Source organism: Saccoglossus kowalevskii, chromosome 3, assembly GCF_978046115.1.
Source record: "Saccoglossus kowalevskii chromosome 3, keSacKowa6.1, whole genome shotgun sequence".
Lineage (NCBI taxonomy): Eukaryota > Metazoa > Hemichordata > Enteropneusta > Harrimaniidae > Saccoglossus > Saccoglossus kowalevskii.
Genome location: NC_140643.1, coordinates 21927872 through 21952988, shown reverse-complemented (window position 1 = coordinate 21952988; position 25117 = coordinate 21927872). Strand labels below are relative to the sequence as shown.

The 25117-nt window shown below is 34.1% G+C and overlaps 3 protein-coding genes across 4 annotated transcripts in view; 1 reads left to right on the top strand and 2 right to left on the bottom strand.

Annotated features, from left to right (window-relative positions):
- The window catches only part of LOC100377592 (uncharacterized), a 22275-nt gene extending 6508 nt beyond the window's left edge, over nt 1-15767 (bottom strand). Inside the window, exons 1-8 of the mRNA XM_006823466.3 lie at nt 15562-15767; nt 13920-14052; nt 8851-9430; nt 6166-6330; nt 5205-5380; nt 3026-3169; nt 2088-2308; nt 546-734 (exon numbers count right to left, since the gene is read on the bottom strand). Coding sequence (XP_006823529.3) covers nt 546-734; nt 2088-2308; nt 3026-3169; nt 5205-5380; nt 6166-6330; nt 8851-9430; nt 13920-14018 — 1574 coding nt within the window. The 5' untranslated portion in view covers nt 14019-14052; nt 15562-15767. The remainder of the gene's footprint in view (nt 1-545; nt 735-2087; nt 2309-3025; nt 3170-5204; nt 5381-6165; nt 6331-8850; nt 9431-13919; nt 14053-15561) is intronic.
- On the top strand, nt 15757-24994 carry LOC102807665 (traB domain-containing protein-like). Of its 2 annotated transcripts, none has more exons than XM_085496877.1 (8): nt 15757-15880; nt 16290-16778; nt 18945-19085; nt 19612-19722; nt 20251-20390; nt 20763-20935; nt 21843-21942; nt 23444-24994. In XM_085496877.1, the coding sequence occupies exons 2-8, from the start codon at nt 16305-16307 to the stop codon at nt 23574-23576; spliced, it is 1272 nt and encodes a 423-aa protein (XP_085353003.1). In that variant the 5' UTR covers nt 15757-15880; nt 16290-16304; the 3' UTR covers nt 23577-24994. The 2 variants fall into 2 exon arrangements, with proteins under 2 accessions (XP_085353003.1, XP_085353004.1); XM_085496878.1 differs by having other exon boundaries at nt 15757-16103.
- LOC100377292 (reelin-like) overlaps nt 24320-25117 on the bottom strand; it is a 65889-nt gene continuing 65091 nt past the window's right edge. Inside the window, exon 55 of the mRNA XM_085496876.1 lies at nt 24320-25117. Within this exon, the coding sequence (XP_085353002.1) occupies nt 25054-25117 (64 nt within the window). The 3' untranslated portion in view covers nt 24320-25053.

Below are 25117 nucleotides of genomic sequence, written 5' to 3'. Positions count from 1 at the left end.
CTGAACTGCACAGTACCCTGGATCTTCCTATTTTAAATCATATATCAAAGTTGAGTGAATGTGACAGCATATTGCAAATAGTGTTATATGTATCATATATAATAGATATGTAGCAAAGACACTAAAATTGAGATTCCAGATTAATTGTTTTAAGAGGTAACCCCCTTAATTGCTTCTGATTTTACGAAAAAATAATTTTCACCAAAAGAGAAGACGGTAATAAAAGCACTGCATCAGAGCTGCCTCATTCCAAACTATTTATATATATATTAATTTTTGATATAATGATTTTTTTATTTTACTAATATTATTTTAATCATTTAATTCTATTTTTAATTGTATCTTTACATCAATATTCCAAAGTGAATATGATTACAATCGTGATACTATCATTATTATTATTACAAATTACCCACTTGAGCCCTCTATGGCAGGTTTAAGGAAACATCACAAAGGCACACTTCAAATAAGCTGAGACTTTACCAAGCTTCTTTTTTTCACTCTGGGCAATACAATTTGGCATTAAGGAGTGTGAATTGACTCACCTGGCTAAATCCTGTACATTGAAATGCTGTAGATAATCTTTAATGTGGTTGGCATCTGACAATACATGCTGTCCGGTATCTTTGGCGATATTAATCATATCTTCAATAGCAGTTGGATTACGTAGGTTGTGTTTACTTTGTAATAACAAAGCTATTAACACTGATACAGCTATACAGCTTGCCTGACATCTGAAAACAAAGTATATTTGTATATGAAATAAATGACAAAGGTGCAGGATATTCAAATCTTGATGTTTTTCACGTGTCATTCGTGTTTCTGTAGTTATTATTACGAGTATTAAAACCATAACAACCAATTATAAATTATGCTATTGTTTCATCTTTAATTTCAATAATTGTTTTGAAACTAAATATAGGTAAAGATGTTTTGGAGGTACAATGTATGTACACAATCATGCAGTACCGGTAGGATGCCGTAAAGCCCTTTAATATCACAGACGAATTTTCATGAATTTCAAGTCAGTGAAATTTAGTAACAGTAAAAATTTCCTTGGGGTTCCAGAATATTGAGTCTCAGTGACTTTCACGAAATTTAATTGTTTCAAAAACTCCATAAAAACCTTAAATTACCAAAAATTTCTATGGCAAAGACAATTAAACTGTTTACAGTATGTATTTACACACAAAATCACTTTCAGTTTTTCAGATTTTTGATGACATATTTTGTTTGGTGACCTAGTTAAATTTATTGAAAAGTTGTCCAAGCTGTTGCATTATATTTGTACAAAGAGATGCTGAATTGTTACAGGTATAAAAACATTCATTTACAAAAAAAGAGCATGCCCCAATTTTAGAAATCATGCCCACTTTCACAAAACTACAGTCAAATTATAACTCAATGTTCAATTCAATGTCTACAGGTCCCATGCTTGGTCAACTAAATTAAAGTTTGAGATGTGGACGTTAAACAACAAAAACAATTAATGATGCCTGTGACTTACAATTTGCTTAACTCTCCATAATTAAACATCCAGTTATAATTTAGGCATGGTTTTGAAAAAGCGGATGTGGTTTTCTAAAATACAGGCACGGTCATTTTATAACTCTATGTGTTCGTAACTTGAACAATTCAGTTATGGAAATAGAGATACCATTTTGTTGCTGAACAATTACTTTAGGGGTTGCGCATTAGAAACTTGGAGAGGGGGAAGGGGGCTATGCACGTAAAAAATTTTTTTCCTACACTTAGTTTTGAGGTAGATGTTTTTTGTCAAAATATTCTCAAATATTTTTTTTGGTCACCCTTATCAAATGAGTGTTTTTTTTATGAATTTAGTTCAATTAAAATTTTTTTCCAAACCCCCAGAATTTCTGCCAGTCAGCCACTTATAACAGTTTGAACCATAATATCAAAATATCAAGTGTGATTCGTCTATGAGGCATGTTACAAAATTTAAATAAAATTTTTACAATTGCAAAATCGTTTCACGGTCAGAATTATCAGTCTGCCACTAATGTAGGTATTAATGGCATGTTTTATAGAAAACAAATTATTTTGTTAACGGTGAAAAAATTCTACACCTTGGATCCCAATGAGTTGCCTTGCAGATACGCTGTGCATTTTGGGTAACTTCCTTCAAGTCATGAAACTGTAGGAGACCTAAAATGGCCGTTCTGACAATAGCACCGTTGTCAGCAAAGTAGTCATGGCAACCGGATTCAGCTTGATCATGGAATTTGGACCATACTATTCTAGCAGCATTGTGGGGATCTTGCAAAAAGCCACAATCAGAAGAGACAACCTAAGTCAAGTAAACAAAAAATAAGATTAGTTTTACTTAAAACAAGCTACAAGCTTAAAACAAACCTCATCTCTCCTTGTACTTAGATGACATTTTGTACAAAATCTATTAGAGTATGTGTTTTGATTTCAAGATGATTCTAGCACTAGTATGTCACAAACATTTTAACTGGACAATGTGCATTTGTGATGTACGCAGAATTTCTATTTTCATCATGCAGAATGGTTGCTAGTCAGCCATCTTGAATTGGATCGTGTGCACAAATCATCTATGGGCAAGAGCACAATATTATGTGTTTCAAATTGGGCAGTGTGAATTTGAGATATAAGCAAAAAATAGGTGATCAAAAATGGCTGCTGGTCAGCCTTTTGAATTATTGTTGGACGGCGACCATATACCATAGAGGGCAGTCATTTGTCATTTGTTTCCCATACCCTGTTGCAGCAACTGTTTTCCTCCAAAAACTTTAGTGGACTTGCTAGAGCAATATCAATGATAATAACTGATCAATCAAGAAGGGAACTAATCATACAGCTTTTTACTTTTATAGGAGTGTATGTGGCTAAGATAGTGTTCCTATGATCTGCACAATTACCCATGAGCTGTTTGTTAAACCGTTTCTGATTGGCCAATTTAAATGATCATGAACAACCCCTAGGATATTTTGAAGTGTGTGTTCTTGTAGGAATGAATGTGAGAACTATGATTATCACATACTTTGGCAATGGTATTGCAGACAAGATTTGGTCCATAGTCTCCTAGCTCGGCAAAACCATGGTAACACCAATATGACAATCTCTGTGCAAAGTCCAGCTCATCCATGACACCAGCCCAGGCAACTATGGAATCTAGAACTAAAGCCTACATGTATAATGACAATATTAGCATAAATACCAGCTTTAATATTTTGCATAAATATTAAGAAATCTTGGAATTCTGTTGTTTCTCACTTCTCTTCATGCCTTTGTGTGGTTTGCTGTATGTTTAATACTTTTATTGCAAGATAACAGTTACATACAAGGTTGTTTGTATCCTTCAAAATGCTATATATCACAAACAAGTTTTAGACAAGATTATACATTATATATATATCAGTATACAGACAGACATACAGACGGACAGACAGACCCAATTAGAACTGCTGGGTATGTCAACTGATACAAGTCATTGTCAATGACACGTCCCCGTTCCGTTCATATTTGAGTGACATATACATTCAAAGCAGATCATGACCGAAATGCACCTGCATATGTACAACACATTGTGCTAAATCTGAACAAAATCCATCCATGCATGACTGAGATCCGGTTCTGGAATTGTGAAAATACGTGATTTTGATGCATTTTCGGCCTTAAAATGGCCATCATTCAGCTATTGTTAAGCAGATCATGAAACAAATGCACATATCTATTTGTGACATGATGTACCATGTGTGTGTGAAGTTTGAACTTGATCAATCCAGACATGTCTTGGATACGGATCCAGAACTGAATTCTTTAAAACAAAATGGCCGCCAGTCGGCCATTTCGAACTTGATCCGAAAAAAAAAAGACGTGCATCAAGGTCCTATTATGTTTAATGTATGTACCAAATTTGAACAAAATCCATCCATGCATAACTGAGATACGGGTCCGGAATGGTGAAAATGTGCGATTTCAATGCATTTTCGGCCTTAAAGCGGCCCCCATTTGGCTATCGTTAATGAGATCATGAAACAAATGCACATACATATTTGTGACATGATGTACCTTGTGTGTGTGAAGCTTGAACTTGATCAATCCAGACATGTCTCGGATACGGATCCAGAACTGAATTCTTTAAAACAAAATGGCCGCCAGTCAGCCATTTCGAACTTGATCCGAAAAAAAAAATGATGTGCATCAAGGTCCTATTATGTTCAATGTATGTACCAAATTTGAATGAAATCCGTCCATGCATAACTGAGATCCGGGTCCGGAATGGTGAAAATGTGCGATTTCAATGCATTTTCGGCCTTAAAGCGGCCGCCATTTGGCTATCGTTAATGAAATCATGAAACAAATGCACATACATATTTGTGACATGATGTACCTTGTGTGTGTGAAGTTTGAACTCGATCAATCCAAGCATGTCTCAGATACGGATCCAGAACTGAATTCTTTAAAACAAAATGGCCGCCAGTCGGCTATTTCAAACCCGATCCAAAAAAAAAATGACGTGCATCAAAGTCCTATTATGTTTAATGTATGTACCAAATTTGAACAAAATCCGTCCATGCATAACTGAGATCCGGGTCCGGAATGGTGAAAATGTGCGATTTTGATGCATTTTCGGCCTTAAAATGGCCGCTATTCGGCTATCGTTAATCAGATCATGAAAAAAATGCATGTGCATATGTCCCATATAATGTGTGATGTATGAGTGAAGTTTGAACTTAATCGGTCCATGCATGTTCGAGATACAGGTGATCACGGACGCACGGACGGACGGACGCACACAGGGCAAAACATAAGTCCCCGTTTTCGGACTGCGTTCGAACGGGGACTAAAAATAACTGAAATGTTATGGTTATTGCGACTTTACTATGAGTAACATATACTGAATTAATATCCCAGTAGCATAACATAGTGATTGGTGCACTAGACTCACAAGCGGTAGATCATACTTGTGGTTAAACACACAAAATGGGACCAACTCGCCCCGATCAGAGTGAGTACATCAATCACCAACAAACATTGTCACCAGACACTCAAATTACGGTAATACATTACAAACAATAAATACAATTTAATTTTGCCAATATTTTTTTCTGTAAATTTTTTATTCATATAAAGACACTTAATAGTTACAAAACAAATGAAAGAAACAAAGAGACAAATTCAACGCAGAAATCCTGAAATGAGTTGTATATACTTACCATTTGATCAAAATCTACAGTCCAATCACCTTTCTGCCATCTTACTCTGTGCTTATCTTGCGTGATACTCTGATAATCTAACTTGTCTATATCGTAGTGAAAGCGACACTCATCTCTCGTCATATGCTCTGTACTTATACCAATGGCGTCTCCAATAGCGGCACCATAAATTAAACCTAGAGTGTAGATACAGATGGAGTTGTAAGTATAACCTGAGATGTTGAAGGAATAAAGGGAACATTATCAAACCAAATAAGTAATATAATAAATCACATTTTCTAAACATCCAGATGCCGTTTTTAACTTTAGGTGGTTTCAGCTGTGCTTCTGAATCATTTTCTCAACTGGATAATTCCTCATTCACTTTCCCTAATTTCCACATTAACTTTAATTATGTCAAATAAAAGTCTCAAGACATTCATAAACTAAAATCGAAATCTCAGATTACATCTTAGAATATTCAGACGCCCAAAAAATAATTGATTTATCCAAAAAAAAAGTTTTTGCTTTTTGTCATCATATGCATTAGTTAGAAACCTGTGCCTCGCATACCAGTAAAGCAGTAAAATGTGCCACACATGATAGAATGTTTAGTGATTGATTTTTTGATCTTAATAAACTTTTAATACATGTATTTAAAAGCATCGTTTAAAAATGTTGTGGTATTAAATAATCTTACTACAAAAAAGATTTAAAACTGCATCAATGCATAATTTTTCAATTTTACATAGGACGAGAAGCAAAACTGTTTTTTTTTTGTTTTTGTCCATATTTGCTCTTTGCTCACATCTTCAACAAAAGAAGCACATGCAAGCGTTGTACACTGGATTATGATACTAATAACCTGACTTTTATTAACCACAGACACACCTCTGTCATTTATGTAAGTTCAATCGTTAACAGCAAAAATATGGTATTTAAAATGGCCAATCAAATAGCCCCGCTTATAAAATCTACATACCAACAATTTTATCCATCAACTCATCGGCCTCCAACGTGGTTGCACCGAGTGGAGGTCTTAATGGAGTGCGCATACGACTTGTCGTATTCAACGTATGTGTCTGTTCTTGAAGATACTGAGCACGTGCAGAGTGGGGATTCAATACTGCTGATTGCAGTACATTACCTAGAAGACAAAGAATACACATAAACAATTGCAGGATGCATTTTAAACATTTAACTTGATATAAATTTCTCATGACTGCTATCAGCCAATCAGCCAGGCTCCATCAATACCATATTAAAGTGCAATTGTTAATGACATTAGATTTTTAGTTACTGTTTTGATTCTTAAAACAATAAAGCTGTAGATGGATTATAATTAAATGTCGGGCAAATATTTATCATGTTTGCTACAAATTGTGTTATTTCAAATTGTACCATATCCAGGTTTTCTACAATCAAAGTGGCAGCCAAGTGTCATACTAGTACGGTATATGGATACACAATAGTTTTATTTATATTTTGTTACAGTATTGTATGCCATTGGCCTAATATACATGTACAACAAAACATGTCTTTGTAGCTAGCATGTTATTTTAGCTATTTTAGCTAATCTATAATTTCGCTAATTCAAAATGTCGCTAATTTAAAATAAAGTATATTATCACAGTAAGATTATTGACACTTTAGCTAAATTAAGATTCAGTTAATTCATGCATGAAGTTGAATTTGTTAAAATGTCATGTAGCTATTTAAACATGTTTTACAGTATATACTCTGATGAAAACAAAAGAACAAACGGGTTATGAGAATTTAAAAATGAAATAAATTTTATATATGATGGGTATTTGTAATAGTAAGGGGGAGGTTCTCACAAATGTTTGTATTAAAGGGACATTCGCAACAAAAATGAAATTTGTCTTCCACTTTCTTTCTGTGGTGGATAAGTTTATATCGCAAAACTAGGCGTTGGGGTGTTCTTTTCGTCACATAAAACGAACTGATTAAACATGCGGAATTGTTATTGAAACGGACATTGATTGCGTACCATACCACTCTCGATATGCAATCTGTGACTAAAAACAAGAAATCTGCATAGGGAACTTCTAAGAAAATCTTTATCAATAAAGAATAGATATAGGGATATAAGGTTTATCAAGAATGACAAGAATAGCATGTCCATCAGTGATCATGTAGTCTTGCTTATTTCTACTACTGTAAAGGGGGTAATTATTCACTGGGTTTTAATTTAGCTTATTTCGCTGACTGGAAAAATGCGCTAAATTAAAACACAGTGAATATGTAAAATTTAGCATAGAACACATTATCTAAATGACGAAACCGTGAATTTAAAACCCACTGAATATGCCCGAAATGGTAAATCAGTGAAATTTAAACCCAGTGAAAATTAGTCATTTTACAGTATTTTGGAAACAGAGGTCAGAGGTCATTGAAATAAAACATAGTTGAACTCTGGTTACCTTGCCCTTTTGTTGTATACTAATAATATATATTATTTCCTTTATCATAGTTTGTTTCAATAGGAATATGCATTGTCATAAATAATTTTGAATACAAACAAGTTTTAGGATTGAAACAGCAGTGGGAAAGCAGTCTACCAAATGTCCCTGATTGATGTAAATATCTTACAAAAACATTGGTGCCTAATTTGTTTAATTATTTTAAGGGACATAATTTCCAGCTTTATTCAAGGTAATTCAGATAATTTAGTATGGATATAATTTCAATAAAGCAATTATGCATATCTTCTGCCATGTTTGGGTCAAATAACAGATTGAAGAATGAGAGCGTGATTTCGACAGGAGCCGAGTTGGACATTCAAAGTAATGGCTACAAACCCACTAGAGGGCATAGTTTAAAGTTGACATGTAACATTTTCCAAAAACTATTGTAATCATAATGGATAATTTTCTGAAACAAAGATACTTCATCAAATTCATAATAATGTTGTTAAGAATTACGGTTGATATTTGAAATGTTCACACCCTTGGCTATGATCAGTAACTAACTCCGGAGTGATTTACATCCAAAATGTTGGTTCCCCATTCATCTCTAACACATAAAATATCTAACTACTAATTTAAAACATACGCAGCATGGAAATAAACCTTTTCATCGAAAGGATTCCTTGCCCAAATTATTTTTAATAATAAGTCCATTCTTATTTTTTACATAAAAATGTTGCTATTATGTCTAAATCTTTTGAAGAAAAGTACAGACTGTAAATGAGACTATTTTGTGATGAAAAAAGGGAACTGGTTGTGAAAAGGTTAAAATCATTTTTGATACAAATATATTCCAGTACACAATTCTCCCAAAAGTTTGTATAATTGAAATAAAAATTTTAAATAAGAAAGTTATTACATGTATTATTATCTATCTATCTATTTATTTATTTATTTATTTGTACATATTACATACTTTGGCCTATCTTGTTTTGTTTTTTATATAAAATCATTTTGTTAATCGACCAGCAGTTATTTGTTAGCACTAAACTGACAAAATCCATAACATTGTATAACAGCAAAGTCTGTTGCCAGTAGTTTGATTCAACATTATTAAGCAAAATCAAAATAAGAAACAAAAATTAAAATTTTCAAAATTGTTACAAAATTAAATTTTAGTTTATAATAAGTTAATAAAATAATATAATTCTAAAATAGTAAAAAAAATACATTCTCACCTCTCACTCTTTTGAAAAAGTTTTGGTTTTCAAAAGTCCTTGTAGTATACCCGTTGTGTACCTGCCTCTGCAAGTAATGTAGAATAGAATCGGATCCTTCTTCACAAATTATCTGTGGTGGAACCTCGCATTTATTATTCACTGCCATGACCACTTCTAACGTTTGACACGTTCCAAGTGATGGCGGCAAACCCTGAAGAAAGTTATGACTGACATTTAGTTTTGTCAATTTCTCCATCTTGCCGAGCTCTTCCGGCAGGAGCACCAGTTCGTTGCAAGAGAGATCCAGCTTTTCAAGTTTTACCAAATGTACGAAAGATTTAGGAATTTGTTTCAAGTTATTGTGATTGAGAAGTAAAGTTTGTAGATGAAATAACAGTCCAAAACTGTGTGGTAATGACGATAGGTGGTTGTGGCTCAGATCTAAATAATTTAGATGAGGCAATCGTAGAGGTATTTCTACAGGTAACTGTGTTAGCATGTTGAACGACACATCCATGCGTTCATACAGAGATATGGAGTCGACTATATTCCATGGAAGTTCATTTATGGAACCTGGTAGTGCCTCACCATTCATATGCTAGAAATAATAAAACAGAATAGCGATGAAAATGCTAAAACTATTTAAACTGAATTACCAAGAAAGACTTAATTTCCACCTATCGGTATTTATACTGCCCTCAATAGTACCAGTATATGTTGAACTATTTCCTGAGACATTCGGCCATAAAATCACAAGAGCAGACTGGCTGGGTACTGAGGATAGGTTTGATGATAGATTTTCAATTACAACCCTAGGATTTGTAATGCCCTGTTCTGATTTACACTCATCACTACAAAAAACAAGCAGCCTCTCGGCTGAGATAGCTCCGCTGTTAGCAATGCACATTTCAATTAAAGAACTGAAGATATCATTACGAAATGAACAAATATGAAAAACGGCCCACATGTAGTACTTATATGTATAGTATCAAAGCAATCAGACTTGCGTTTTTTAACAAGAAGTCAAAAAAATCACTTTTTATCAAAAATGTCAAAAATATTCATTAAAATTAGAGAATTGAAGATACCATCACAAAATGAACATATCTGAGAGAGGTCAACCTGTAGTTCCTATTTGTATAATACCAATCAGACTTGTGGTTTTTAACAAGAAGTCGAAAATATCACTTTTTACAAAAAAATGACAAAAATATTCATCAAAATTAAAATGAAATGAAATGAAAAGAACAAATCTAAGAGAGGTCAGTCCAAGGTACATATACACAAGTATCAAAGCAATAAGAATTGTAGTTTTCAAGAAGAAGTCGAAAAAGTACAAAGTTGACACGGGCGACACCGGACAATCACTCATATGATAAGCTCTGCTCGTCAAAGTCAACAGTGGAGCTAAAGACACATTTCCATCATGACTTACCGGTAAAGACCATGACAAAAAATACTGTATACTGCCATGCATTTTGGTGACCTAGTTTAATTCACTTGCTAAAATAGTCAAGAGCTCCTCTGAACACAAAACAAAAACAGAAATCTTAATTCAGGGACTTTACTCAACAACACCCTATTTTACAGAAACATTCTGATACTGAATGTCACCATTTTTTTTTTTTTTAGAAGATAATGATCGAGAACAATTTACAATGTACCACTAATTGAAAAACATGACAAAATAATTACCATATTAGCTCTAATAAAAGTACATCTTTCATAAAAACTCACATAAACCATTATGGATCATTAAAATATGACTTATTTTGATAATAATGAATACAAGCATGTTTTTTTTTTTGATACATTTCTGATACATTTCAACATTATGGGTACTGTGGCACAAATATTGTCCAAATCAAATGTAATAAATTTAATTTGCATGATGGAATTTATAAAATTAATAAGACGTCAATTCGTTTATTTATAAATCTAACAATCTCTCTGTACAATATATACAAATATTTGCACATTCTATAAACTAAATATAGTGATTTATGGTGCACTAATCTTATCTACTGTACTCATCAATTCCATAGCAACGCAAGTTAGATATTACCAGTATTCTTGTTAGTTCTCGTTGGTTGCAAATATTTGTGGAAAAGAGAAGGGATTAACATTTTCACTGAAAAATAACGAAATAAATTTGACGAAATTGAACAGAAAAGTTTACCAACAGGTGTTGTACCATTGGCAATGCAAATTGTGACCAATCCACCTCCATTTTGACACATTGTGACCAATCCACCTCCGTTTTGACACATTGTGACCAATCCACCTCCGTTTTGATACACTGTGACCAATCCACCTCCGTTTTGACACATTGTGACCAATCCACCTCCATTTTGACACATTGTGACCAATCCACCTCCATTTTGACACATTGTGACCAATCCACCTCCGTTTTGATACACTGTGACCAATCCACCTCCATTTTGACACATTGTGACCAATCCACCTCCATTTTGACACATTGTGACCAATCCACCTCCATTTTGACACATTGTGACCAATCCACCTCCGTTTTGATTCACTGTGACCAATCCACCTCCATTTTGACACATTGTGACCAATCCACCTCCATTTTGACACATTGTGACCAATCCACCTCCATTTTGACACATTGTGACCAATCCACCTCCATTTTGACACATTGTGACCAATCCACCTCCATTTTGACACATTGTGACCAATCCACCTCCAAGTTTGACACATTGTGACCAATCCACCTCCATTTTGACACATTGTGACCAATCCACCTCCATTTTGACACATTGTGACCAATCCACCTCCATTTTGACACATTGTGACCAATCCACCCCCATTTTGACACATTGTGACCAATCCACCTCCATTTTGACACATTGTGACCAATCCACCTCCATTTTGACACATTGTGACCAATCCACCTCCATTTTGACACATTGTGACCAATCCACCTCCATTTTGACACATTGTGACCAATTCACCTCCATTTTGACACATTGTGACCAATCCACCTCCATTTTGACACATTGTGACCAATTCACCTCCATTTTGACACATTGTGACCAATTCACCTCCATTTTGACACATTGTGACCAATTCACCTCCATTTTGACACATTGCGACCAATCCACCTCCATTTTGACACATTGTGACCAATCCACCTCCATTTTGACACATTGTGACCAATCCACCTCCATTTTGACACATTGTGACCAATCCACCTCCATTTTGATACATTGTGACCAATCCACCTCCATTTTGACACATTGTGACAAAGAAAAGTACTCTGAATCATCTGCATACTTCCTACCAAATATTTTTCAAAATCTGTTTAACTTTTGATCAAAACAAAAACACATATCTTTTACCCCAATGGTAAGGCTAGAAATGAATATATGTATACAAAATGAAACAAAATTGTCATCACAATAGAATTTGCCAACATTTGCAAAAACTTGCTAAAAACAGAACTGACATAACCAGAGAATGCTCAGCACGTCAATCGTTAAGGCGATGGGACATTTTCCACCAAAATGCGTTACTTTGCTGTGAATTCAAAAGAAGTTTACAACATTGAACAAAGCCCTTGTAAAATCATTATAATGATACAACAGTAGCATTTTCATTTGTTTCTTTTAATTGAATATCTCATAAATAATTAATCACATGATGCAATAATGATTTCTGATATCATTTTAAACAAATGTTATTTGTGTGGGAAATATCTACCGTAGTGCAGGAATGGTCCAAATACAAGATGAGTTGAATGTGAAATACAGGGAAAAAGGTATATTCACTGGATTTTATTTTCACTGAATTCACTTCAGTTCCATAAGGTATATTCACTGGATTTTATTTTCACTGAATTCACTTCAGTTCCATAAGGTATATTCACTGGATTATATTTTCACTGAATTCACTTCAGTTTTATAATCAGATAGTCAGTGGATTAACACATTGCCTGCTAAAGCCTCCATGAATCGCCAAAATGAAAAGAAATAAACAGCATCAGCAAACAATGTGGGATAGTTGCAATATTCTCTGCTATGAGAACCTGAGCTAGTCTAGGTGTTAGTTGCAATATTCTCTGCTATGAGAACCTGAGCTAGTCTAGGTGTTAGTTGCAATATTCTCTGCTATGAGAACCTGAGCTAGTCTAGGTGTTAGTTGCAATATTTTCTGCTATGAGAACCTGAGCTAGTCTAGGTGTTAGTTGCAATATTCTCTGCTATGAGAACCTGAGCTAGTCTAGGTGTTAGTTGCAATATTCTCTGCTATGAGAACCTGAGCTAGTCTAGGTGTTAGTTGCAATATTCTCTGCTATGAGAACCTGAGCTAGTCTAGGTGTTAGTTGCAATATTCTCTGCTATGAGAACCTGAGCTAGTCTAGGTGTTAGTTGCAATATTCTCTGCTATGAGAACCTGAGCTAGTCTAGGTGTTAGTTGCAATATTCTCTGCTATGAGAACCTGAGCTAGTCTAGGTGTTAGTTGCAATATTCTCTGCTATGAGAACCTGAGCTAGTCTAGGTGTTAGTTTTAGATTGTAAATTACACTGCAAAAGATAAATAAGTAAAAAAAAAAAAGATGTGGAATTATATAAAGTATGAACACCCAACCAAGTTCCCCTTAACCTTAATATCAATAATATCAATAATATCGGGTATATTGATTATTTTATTATATTATCAGAAGCTATTTGTAAAAACACCTGTCACCAGACTAGGGGTAGTTGCCAACAAACTAAAATGTGATTTGTCTATTAAAAACAATATTCATAATACTGAAATTTGGATTTTGTAACAAACCTGACTTGAAAAAATTCCATGAAGTGAAATAAGCAATACTGTGAGACAAAACAATAAAATTCATTTAAATCATTGTATAACTCCATACTTATATCAAAATTAAAAAGCAGTAGCATACATTCTCAGACTCAAGAGTGTTCAGTTTAGCCAGGTATTTCACCTAAGTGTACTGGCAATGGAACCTCAATACTTATACATGTGTACAAGTAAAAATAAAGAGCATACTAATAATGCATGCCATCTTGCTAGGAAGCGCATAAAAAGAACTTATAGAAATTTACATTACCTGCTCATAGAGTTGAGGATTTAATCTCCGACTTAAATTCAACTCTTTTCTTTCGTCATCCCTAACAGGAACGAAATCATGCATTTCGACATTCCCCATGTTGATATCTTTCTATCTACGTCCTCTGACTTATCTAAAAAATAAAAGAACATCAAATTCATTAAATTGTTAAAAAAAAAAAACTATACTTCGAAAATACGAGATTACTGAAACTTCTACTTGCTATTAGCGTTGCATGATTATTGTGTTGTACAAACAGAAAAGTCTCGCTATACGGCAATGAAACACTTGAACCTTGTACCACGACTCAAAGTTCAGCAAACTATATTATTTTTCGGTTTATATGTCACGAATGTCAATATTTACGTTATTTTACCGGCGTCCAGTCGGAAATAATAACAGAAATAGACAGCAGTTTAAAGACTCTAATACATATACAGTGTTAAAGAATGATGTGATTTCCATGGTGTGGCGGCTAATTCCCTTTGAATACATGCGTGATGATGCAATATTATTCCACTATTATGCAAATGAAATGCAACAGATGAAAACGCCGGTCCAAAGTACAAAGCGTCATCATATAAATGTCAGGCTAATAAATTGTGATATTAAAAAAATATTTTAAATTCAAGATACTACCGGTAGTTCATACTCATTTATCCAGACACAAACAAATTTGTGTTGTTGATAACAAATAAAATATGTGTAAATAGTTCTACTGAGTAATTTTTCATTGAATGTGATGTCGCAATATTATTCTGTTATTCTGGATGGCGTGATTTCTCAGCTTAAGTCACCTATTGTACGTTTATTGTACATTACATTTGCCGGCAATCGCTTTAAGCAGACTTTGAACCACAATAATTACACATTAACAAATCAGGTAGCAAACATGCAAAGAAAACATGACCTGTGATCAAACTTACAGGACTGGGACTACTCATGCTGAAATGAAAAAAAATACAACCACTTCACATTGGCATGCATGTTTACCACTGACCTAAAAAAAATTATCTTATTATTTTTTGTTTTAAATGTATTTGCTCCATTAGTATTGCATGCTACATGTATTATGTACATGACAGAGGTGTGTCTATGGTCATAATAAGTTGTATTTAGCGATCTGGTATACAATACAGCACTGTTCCTCAGGACCGTGAATACAGGTAACTATTGGTTTACAACTTCTATTGGAGATGACTTTCACATAACGTAATAAATAAAAAATAAATAACAACAAATAATAATGAGATAGAACAAAAACAGAAGGATTTAAGTATTAACTAGAATCCAAAAAATAAAAAAAAAAAAAATTGACACATGTTAAAAACGCCAGTCACAACATCATTGAACTTTGACAATGATCGTCAATGAGGGCGACTGTGGCCGGCCACGTTCAACGTCTTGTTCTAGGGAAGGGACAATTTACAGGGGTGTGTCACTTAATCGCGGTGCTAGACGCAAAATAGCCAAAAAAGTAAATTACGATAACGTTAAAACATAATATTACAGTTTTATTGACGATAACATCGGTAAATCCGAAAACAATGAATACTAATTTATCGGGTTCACCAATTAAAACTTGATGATCGCCCGTCCGAGGCACGTACTCGCCGATGATGTACGAAACTTTCTGACTTACCAAACAAGGTTTAAACTACTTGTACGCTAAGTATTAAGCAAGTATGACCGCTAGTTGCATCTTCTACGGCACACTACGCTAGAAATCTAGAGAAAACGCAATTAAAACGTGGTAAACAAAATACCAGCTGTTGACATCGACCAGCTCGATCATTTCACGCCATTTTCATTCTGTCAAGCGAGGTCGTAGGTTAAATGCGTCACGTGATGACGTCACTCGGTTGAAAGTTCATCGTTGTGATTCCGCGTTGGCAAGTCGATATAAATTTACTCTCGTTGTACCACAACAGCTGTTTGGTGTATTTCTGTCGATATTACAAGTGAGTCTATTTAAATTACCCCCTATCTTATTCACACCGTTCACGTGCCCAACTAACCTTTCCATAGACATAGTTAAACGAAACCAAATCATCGTGAAGTCGAAGAAATTGCTCCTGAAAAGTTGTCTGTCGGCGGTACGTCGGGTGATAACCGAAGTCGATCCCAATTGCCTGTGCTTTAGTTCAGTGCATCGACGGAGTGAGTTAGTGCCTAATAAAAGTGGTATGTACTATGCAAGATTTTCCTAGAGCTATTATCAAAATCTGAGACTGGCAAACAATTTGCATTTTGATTCTTTTTAACAGCATTATTTAAAATTGATATTTGTTGATGTGTCTCACATAAATTCCTTTATTAAAACACGGAAGAGTGTGATCTACCTATGATTTGATTTTGTTCTGTTTTCAGCGTACTTAAAAGGAAATGAACAACGAAGAGAAGTACACTGATGGGAATATAGAAAATGAAGCTGAAGTTGAAACAAATGAAATTCTCAACCATGGAGGAAATGATGAGACACTAGAATCAGACATTGCATCATCAGATGTTGTGAGTAAGGAGGAAACCGCTGAACAGTTAAACGATTTACAAAATAATGATGAGATGGATAATAATTATGAAGATAATGAATCTGATCTAGATGAAGATGATGATGATGATGATGGCAGTAACGATGGTAATGCAAGTGATGAGGATGAAGATTACAGTACTGGGGAGGAAAGTGATGCCGAATTGGGTGGCGATCCAGGAGCCTGGCATATGGGTCTCAGACAAAGGCGGCCTTCAAATCCTGACCTACCAGAAACTGTGACGACTCTTACTACAGAGCATGGTTGTAAAGTGTTCATAGTAGGTACAGCCCACTTCAGTGAAAGCAGTCAACAAGATGTGGAAAAGGTGAGTAATTTTATTGCTTTAGCTTCTAAACACTAATTTGCACGTACTATTCTGGAATGGATTAAGATTGCAGTGTAACTGGTATGCACCGCTAAATCCAACGCTACTCGTACATACCGGTATATCCCATAATGCAGTGTAGCAGTGACATAATTTTGGATGTGCATTTTTATAAATAACAGCAAATGTGGTATGCTATAACAGTATTATGCAAAAAATACCATATTGAAAAAGAAGCCGATTGTATGAGATCTAGAGGCACAAGTAAAATTATTGAATCTACTCTGAATCCAATTTGGCACTGTAGGGGATTTATTAGTCTTATCATAGACCATACGAACATGGAGTCTATGATTTTATACTTCAATTCAGCATGTGAATGACTGGGGAAAAAAGCAGTGAGCACTAACATAGCAGTGTGCTGGAAAGTTAGTCAGAATGGTTAGATTGTTATTGGTAAAAGCTCTGAGAAGTTAAATGTGTTGGTTCATTTATAACGTACCCACCTTACATGACTTCAGTGTAGTTAAAAATTATTTATTATTATCAAAGTATTTTTTTGGAACTATCAATAGCAGATAATCTTGTAGCAGTGGGCAGATTCTTTCTCAATGATAAGCAATATCAGTATTGTTGTAGGATTTTATATTTCAATGTGTATTTTAGAAAGATATATTATTATGCAGTGTATCAGGTCATTTTTCGTTTACTGCGGCATCCTGTGTTATGCGTGAATTCGAACATAAATACAGGACAAACAAAAGTTATAGTAACGTAGTGGTGTCTAACATTGCGTGGGATTTGACAAACACGAAAATATTTTGGGGGATATTTCCACGCTTAATAATGTGTTGTAACATTTTTATGATGGTCGATTTCAATGAAGTAAGGGTATCTAAACACAATATTGCTGTTTTAAAAAAGGAATACAAGTTCAAAATCAAATCATTCGATTTTTGCGGCAGATGTCTGGCCAGCGTCTTTCACAGAATATGCGAGATCTCGTAGTTGAACGAAAAAAACCTATTGGCCACCTGTCTGTAGTGTATTTGTCTTTACTGAAATGATGAGTCCCATGGACTTATTTTCAAGATCTAAGGGCCTAGACAGCTGACTCTGTATACCAATATTTAAAGTCAATCGTTGGATTTCAGTGAATAATCCACACATAGAATGATATATCGGAATACAAATAATCCTTTCATTTTCAAAACTACAATGAATGAAAATCATAAATGATCGTCATAAGTAGAACAATGGTGCTATGCCAGATGTTTTGAATTTATTGGAATGTCAGTGTAACAAGATATAATAGCGGATTTGCTCTAATAGAACCATATGCACTAACATAAATGACTTATTTTAATTAAGATAGAAGCCTATTCATAATTTTTGGGAAAATTGTCATAAATGGCATGACAATGTTCATTGGTTTGCTATGTACAATAATGAAACTATTGTCCCATGGCAAAATAAAATAGCATTTTTGTTGAGAAACTTAATATTTTTCAAAAATTGCTATTTTTAGAACGATTCCATAGAACACAATGTTGAAGATAAATTACATTTTTTAACACCTATTAACAACCAGATTTATGTAATAATTGAGGCCGACAAAAAGTGACCCATTATAACCAATATATGATGTTTTTAATTTAAGATACGGATAATATCCTTGTCATGAGAGCGTATGGTAAAAGTGTTGTAATATTGCTAAAAAGTCATTTTTCTTGAAAATTATGCTGGTGACCCCCAATTTTTTTAAGTCGATATCCTTATTTTCTCCTGAAGTACAATTTATTCAAAAATGAATAAATTCTGAGTATTTTCATTTATGAGTAGGCTTCTACCGTGTACCCGTAATGATCCAGCATATTATAAATACAATTTTAGGTTTATGTGGAATACTGTTAGAGATACACTTCTAATAGAGTAATTATATATTACTTAAACAGCAATTGTATACTTGTTGATGAAGAACATAATTCTTTTGTGATTTTTGTTGTTTATGTACAAAGCCAGATGGACCAAGTTCAAAAAATACATTTTATTTTCGATATCTAATTTTATCACAAAATTATCATTATCATCGCTAAATGAATTCCCAGGTGGGTAGAAGTAGAACTTGAATAAATTAATATTTGTTCATTTTTTTATTTAATACAGACGATCAGCATGATGCAGCCAGATGTGGTACTAGTGGAATTATGCAAAAGTCGGTTGAATATATTACAATTTGATGAGAAAACGCTGGAAGAAGAAGCAAAAAACATCAACATGCAAAAACTACGCATGTCAATAAAACAGGTTTGTTTTCATCATTTTATCGTCATAAATATTTTTTTATTTAATAATTCAGCTGTTTATAATGTCATGATATGGATTATTATCATCAAAGATAACTGTCACACAAATGCTGGTGGCTGATTGTACTGAGATGAGTTGGTGTTGTCAGTGGTTTGCAAATTTATAAACCACTTTAAATTAATTGTGCTAGAGACAACTTTTTTTAAGAGTCACTGGAAATCACAAATTATGTAGCAGTGTGAATTTTATAGGGGCCCTAAAGACAAAAAAATCACCATACTAAGATAAGTTCCAGCCACGAAAATTATGTATTTGTTATTTTATTTTTTCCATGATTTTGCTGCAAAAGATACATATGAACTTAGTTTGATTCTGCCCAACCAGTCTAGATCTTAAAGAAATTTCACAACACATTGAATTGTGATAATGATAATAAAATGAAATGAAATGTACTGTATTTGCCATATTAGCATATGTGTATTTTAAATATTTTTCTTTTCACATTTTTTTTTTTTTTTTTTCTCAGAGTGGTTTTATTACAGGTGTGATGCAGATATTGTTACTCAGTATGTCAGCTCATTTAACTAAAGAGTTGGGGATGGCACCGGGTGGAGAATTTAGGAAAGCGTTTCACTCAGTAAGTAGACATGTACGCAATAGAAATGACGCTTTGAAACTCAGCTTTAATTTGCCTGGAAAGGAGAATGTTACTAGAATCCTATCATGTGCATGTATAGGTGTTAGATCTGAATATTATGAACAAGTTGATTGACAACTCCCCATGAGATTGTATTTGCAATATGTCTGTATACTTTTAATACAACACCTTTTATAATGTTGCTGTTGCACTATTAAAACTCTGAGGTTTAGTCTCAGAATGAACAAAGATAACTGCATGATCAACAGTCACAGCACTGCACTGTCATGTTTGGTATGGGTCCCATGTAACATATTATTGCATATATTAAAAAATAATCTGTTTGTTTGTTTGCACAAAAATGAAACACACAACTATTCTGAAGTCGCATTATGCTGATTTCATCTACTGTAACGACACTGGTTCGATCAGGTGTTTGGGTGTTAGTACCGGTAGACTGTACAATACACATGTTGAATAAGCTACATGTGATTTCTTCATGACCGCATTTTTGTTTTATTTCCACAGGCTCAGAAAGTTCCTGGTTGTCGTGTTCATTTAGGGGATAGACCGATTCAGATTACACTGCGACGTGCAATGGGGGAATTGTCAGTATGGCAGAAAGTGAAATTAGGATGGCATCTCATCATGGCAAAAGAACCAATAACGTAAATTTTTTTTTAATTTCAAACTGAAAAAAATATCTTGTCATACAACATAAACAGAATCTCAGAATCTCAACAACTTAAACCCACGGCCAAACCCAATCCCAATCCATGGAAATGTAATGCGAACATATATACACATACAAACCAATTAAAGGTGGTAAACCTATTTGCTATTTACAGTTTGGATTAAGACATCTATGAATGACTGTCTGTCATTTTGACATTCTTCATTTTTATGTATCCCAATCTGCGCTTTAATAATTTTAAAGTTGGATTGAAAAAAATGGATGAATATATTTTCCTTATTTGTTGAGACTGCACACAGTATGAGTCATGTAATGTAATGTACAAATTGGTGTTTCATTTTCACAGGAAAGAAGAAGTCGAGAAATGTAAACAAAAAGATCTATTGGAAGAGATGTTGAGTGAAATGACAGGAGAGTTTCCGGGACTTAGTCGTGTCTTTGTAGAAGAGAGAGATATCTATCTAGCACATTCACTGCAGGCAGCGGCCAGACCCATACCATCTACTGATAATGAATTAGGTAAGTGTCTTTAGCATTGAATACAGAATATCCCACCATTTGACAAATCTACAATGAGCAAATACATATATACAGTTTATTCTAGTGTCTTTGTGCATTCGTAATGTATAAGGTGTGAATTTGCCATTTTATATTATGTCACAGAATGTTCTATGATGCTTGGATACGCACCAGTGCATCATATTAGCTCTGCATGTGCGAGCTGCTATGGAATGCTAGTCGAGAAGACAGCATAAACTAAACTTTGAGGCAATCTGAACAACCAAAAATTATGTTGCACATGTTGTGGTAGTCTTGTTCAGGAGAGTTGACAACTAGCCAACTACAGTTTTTTACCTGTGATTATTGCCAAGTGGTGAAAATGCTCGAGAATAGGGTGCCAACTTCACCCTTCCACAAGTATCATTAGTTTTCTGTAATAACAATCAAAACAAGTTTGACATGTTTCTGGAACTCAAAGCAGATGTGCTCTTCATATCATATCACAAATGCTTAATATGGAATACTTTTTAGGTCACACTGATGCTTTATTAAAGAACGGCAGTCGTCACGCCGCGCCCTGTTCGATATGGGACTCATAGTGATGTATACAACATGTGTACAATACAATGTTTATTTACATGAAATTCAAACATGCGTTGCGCGATGACATCGCACTTTAAGCTGTCCCATTAAAGTGTTCAACTGCTATATCATTTTGTAACTTTTTTTGACTTGCTAAATTCCCCAAATCTCTCACCAATTTGTAATGACAGTAGATGGTGCATGCAGAATTGTATTTACTATTACAGTTACCATAGGTCTAAAAGCTGCTGTTGGAACTAGTGTTTTTTGGTATATTATACATGTATTTAACAGTTTTTTCTGGGGAAAGGTTACAATATTTTGACTATGTTTTCTTTCCTAGGTTACATACCGTCAGTAGTTGTGGGTGTTGTTGGTATGGGACATGTGCCTGGTATTGTGGAAAACTGGGATAAGCCCAAAGACATGAGTCAAATAATGAAGTAAGTCACATGGTTCAGTTTCTGAAAGGATGTAGTCACACATGTTTATTTGCTCTATATACTATACTGTATTCTATTCCTCCATCTACTGGACTTGGCAGAATTTCAGTCTCTGTTCGGACATAGGGACTTATGGATTGACCTCTGTGCATGCATCTGTTCGTCCATGCATGCCCACCTCTATCTTCAACTTGACTGGACCGATCACATTCAACCATAACGAAAACAAATGCTCTTCTTGAGATATCTCTGACATGCCTATTCCCTTCAAACTTGTATATATGCATGTTTTTTTTTTGTCCATCATATTCAAGATGGCCGAATGACAGCCATTTTAATGTTAAAACTTCATTTCAGACCCAGATCTCAGCTATTGTACATCTTCCTACATACAATGAACATGTAATATATATATGTAAAGGACCATAATGTTTTTTTCAGATTGGTTTCAAAATCACCGAATACAAATGCAGTTCTAAAGCCATGTCTCTGACATACATTTGTACATTGACTGATTGCAATCAAACTTTACAACAACATTATACATCATGTAATTTGTTTCATGTTCTAATTCAAAATGTCTGACTTATTTCAGTTTTGTTTACTACTGTACTTAACTAACAGTCATGACAAGACTTTATAAGTAAATATTCAACATAAGAAAAACATCCCTATTATGTGTTGATAACTGATTAATAATAGGGCCATAATAAATTTAGATACTGTATTTGCTCTATAAAAAGTTTGCCTAAAATACAAATGTTAACATATAAATTATTTTAGCCACAGACAAATCAAATATGTATGTTGGCGCAGGTGCTACTATTAGAGCAAATATAATTGAGAAATTTGGATACATTTGACGAGACAAGAAAGTGATACACAAGTCTGCAGTATATATTTCTGCTTGAGGAGTTCAACAAACTCAATGTGTGCCTACATGTAGCTTCACAGTGCATTGATCCCCATTTAGGAATTGAGATCTAAGGTTTGTGCATACCAGAACAAACTTCCACAAAACCCAACCACGATAGCTTAATACTAACTCGCATCTAAACCAACTCGTCTGAAGCCAGCTCACACCACACTACACTACACTGAGTTACTAGCAAACAATCTTCAAATAGACTAGCACACACACATACATTCTATCATTTTGGCTCTATGAAAGTTTACATCGAGTGTTAGTTTTAGTGGTACCATAGATTTTAACATCTCATTTGACTTAACCTCATACCCCACCTAGTCATCAAGTCCTTGAGTCTTTCATCAAATTTCTTTCAATTCTGAAATCTTTCAGTCTTCTTTTTGATACAAATTCAAGGATGTCGTTCAATTTTCCACTTCACTTCATACTGATCAAAGAATTTACCCTGTCCAGATAAATACATCAAATCAATGCAAGGAGACACTGCACACCTTTTGTATATGTGCGGATCCTCAACTAAGTTGTCTTTATGAGCCACTAAAAATACATCTAATGCTTTATTTCTTTTATCAGCATTCCAGGGCCATCATTATCAGGACGTATATTCAAATGGACATTTAAGGCAACATTAGTTGGTCTGCTAGCTTGGGGATGCTTGAGATTCGTAAGATGGTCTGGAGTTTCAGTTTACAGTCTAACTTCATAAAAAGAAAATCAAATAAGGTAGTGGGTGTAGTTCTGCATGTTTTGTTTACTCGATACTCCATGTTTCTTAACTTATATATACTAGTCAAATTTTATATTTTGGAAAACCAATATTTGTATTTATGTTCTAGTTGAAAGCTTTAAGCTCATATTCCCATTATGGGATTTGTGTACAGATTTGTTCATTGTACAAGGGTGCTTTTATTCCATGGCAGAGACAATGTAGGCTTGTGTGCAGGAGTCTCATTTTACTACAGTCCCAACTATAAACTGCCTTGAGATCATGGAGAGAGAATGGGATATGTATGATCGCAAAATGGCAAATTTTATTTGATTTTTATGTACTGGTAAATGTTTTGAATACTTTAGTATGTACCATAATGTTTTAATTAATGATTATTTGTATAATTAATGTAGTGCTCACATTTGGGCAAATGCAAGCCAGTTTTAAAATTTTGTAATAACTCGTATTAATGCTTTAATAATTAAACTAGATTGTATAAACTTGGTAATCCAATAGAATTGCTGGCATGTGTACAGTCTATTGTAGCCAAACATGAGTAATTACAGTATCAAATTCCAGAGAATCTGATCAAAGAATGCAGGCATGCAGCAGTAAGATGTTTACATTTGGCTCTGGACAATGAATGATACATCAAAGCCAATTCACTTCTTGCATAGCATTTGGCGTGGCAGGGTTGTCAAGCTACTACTGTATGTTATTTCATGAAAAAAAACAAAAACTTGTTTGGATAATACTGTTTATTGTAAGATGACTGCATTTTAAGTAAAACATTGTCAGCGTTTCTGAATAGATGAGTAAAACATAAATGACGTAAGGTTATATGAATATATATAATACCACACTATGTAATGAGAAGTGGTGGGAATCTTGTTTGTGCAGGTGAAAAGACATAGCATTGGTAATAGACAAGACAAATTTAAATAGCTGCATAGTAACAATGAACTTTCTGAACATTTGTGTTTTTCGTCGCAAATGGCAATGAAATGTATAATCCACTGAGTATATCTTGGAATGTTTGCAATACAAAGGTACCAATTATCAACTCGTATGTGTTATTAACGAGCTACCATGACTCCTGAATTCAGGCTAACATTGTTGCAAATCTCGCTAACTCCTAATCTTGTTTTGCAGGTTACAATATTTGAAATAATACATTTTATAATTGATAGAAAAATAGATAATTAAATTGAAGATTTACATTTAAAAAAAAATTTAATGCTACATCATTAAAATGGGTTATTCAATATAGTAGCTACTGGGTGATTAAAAACATGTACTTGATCTTAAAGTTTATATAAAACTTTATTGAAAGAAAAACAAATTGGCTATTTTCATAACTTCATTTACAGTTTTGTCTTCTATTGTCTCACATAATAAAAACTTCTTTTACTTTACATGGAGTGTCTGCTATTAATCATTTACAAAAAATGAATGTCTAAAGTCAAAGAAATCCTTATCGTTTCCCACGGCCGTTGTTGAAACTGTACAGACTGTGCCGCATCTTCTCTTCCCTTGGC

What these genes read in the sequence shown, in the direction of transcription:
- LOC102807665 (XM_085496877.1), top strand. Translation starts at nt 16,305, where the DNA reads ATGAACAACGAAGAGAAGTACACTGATGGGAATATAGAAAATGAAGCT. An exon ending in TACGCATGTCAATAAAACAG is followed by an intron (nt 19,086 to 19,611) that starts GTTTGTTTTCAT and finishes TTTTTTTCTCAG; the next exon opens with AGTGGTTTTATTACAGGTGT. An exon ending in ATGGCAAAAGAACCAATAAC is followed by an intron (nt 20,391 to 20,762) that starts GTAAATTTTTTT and finishes TCATTTTCACAG; the next exon opens with GAAAGAAGAAGTCGAGAAAT.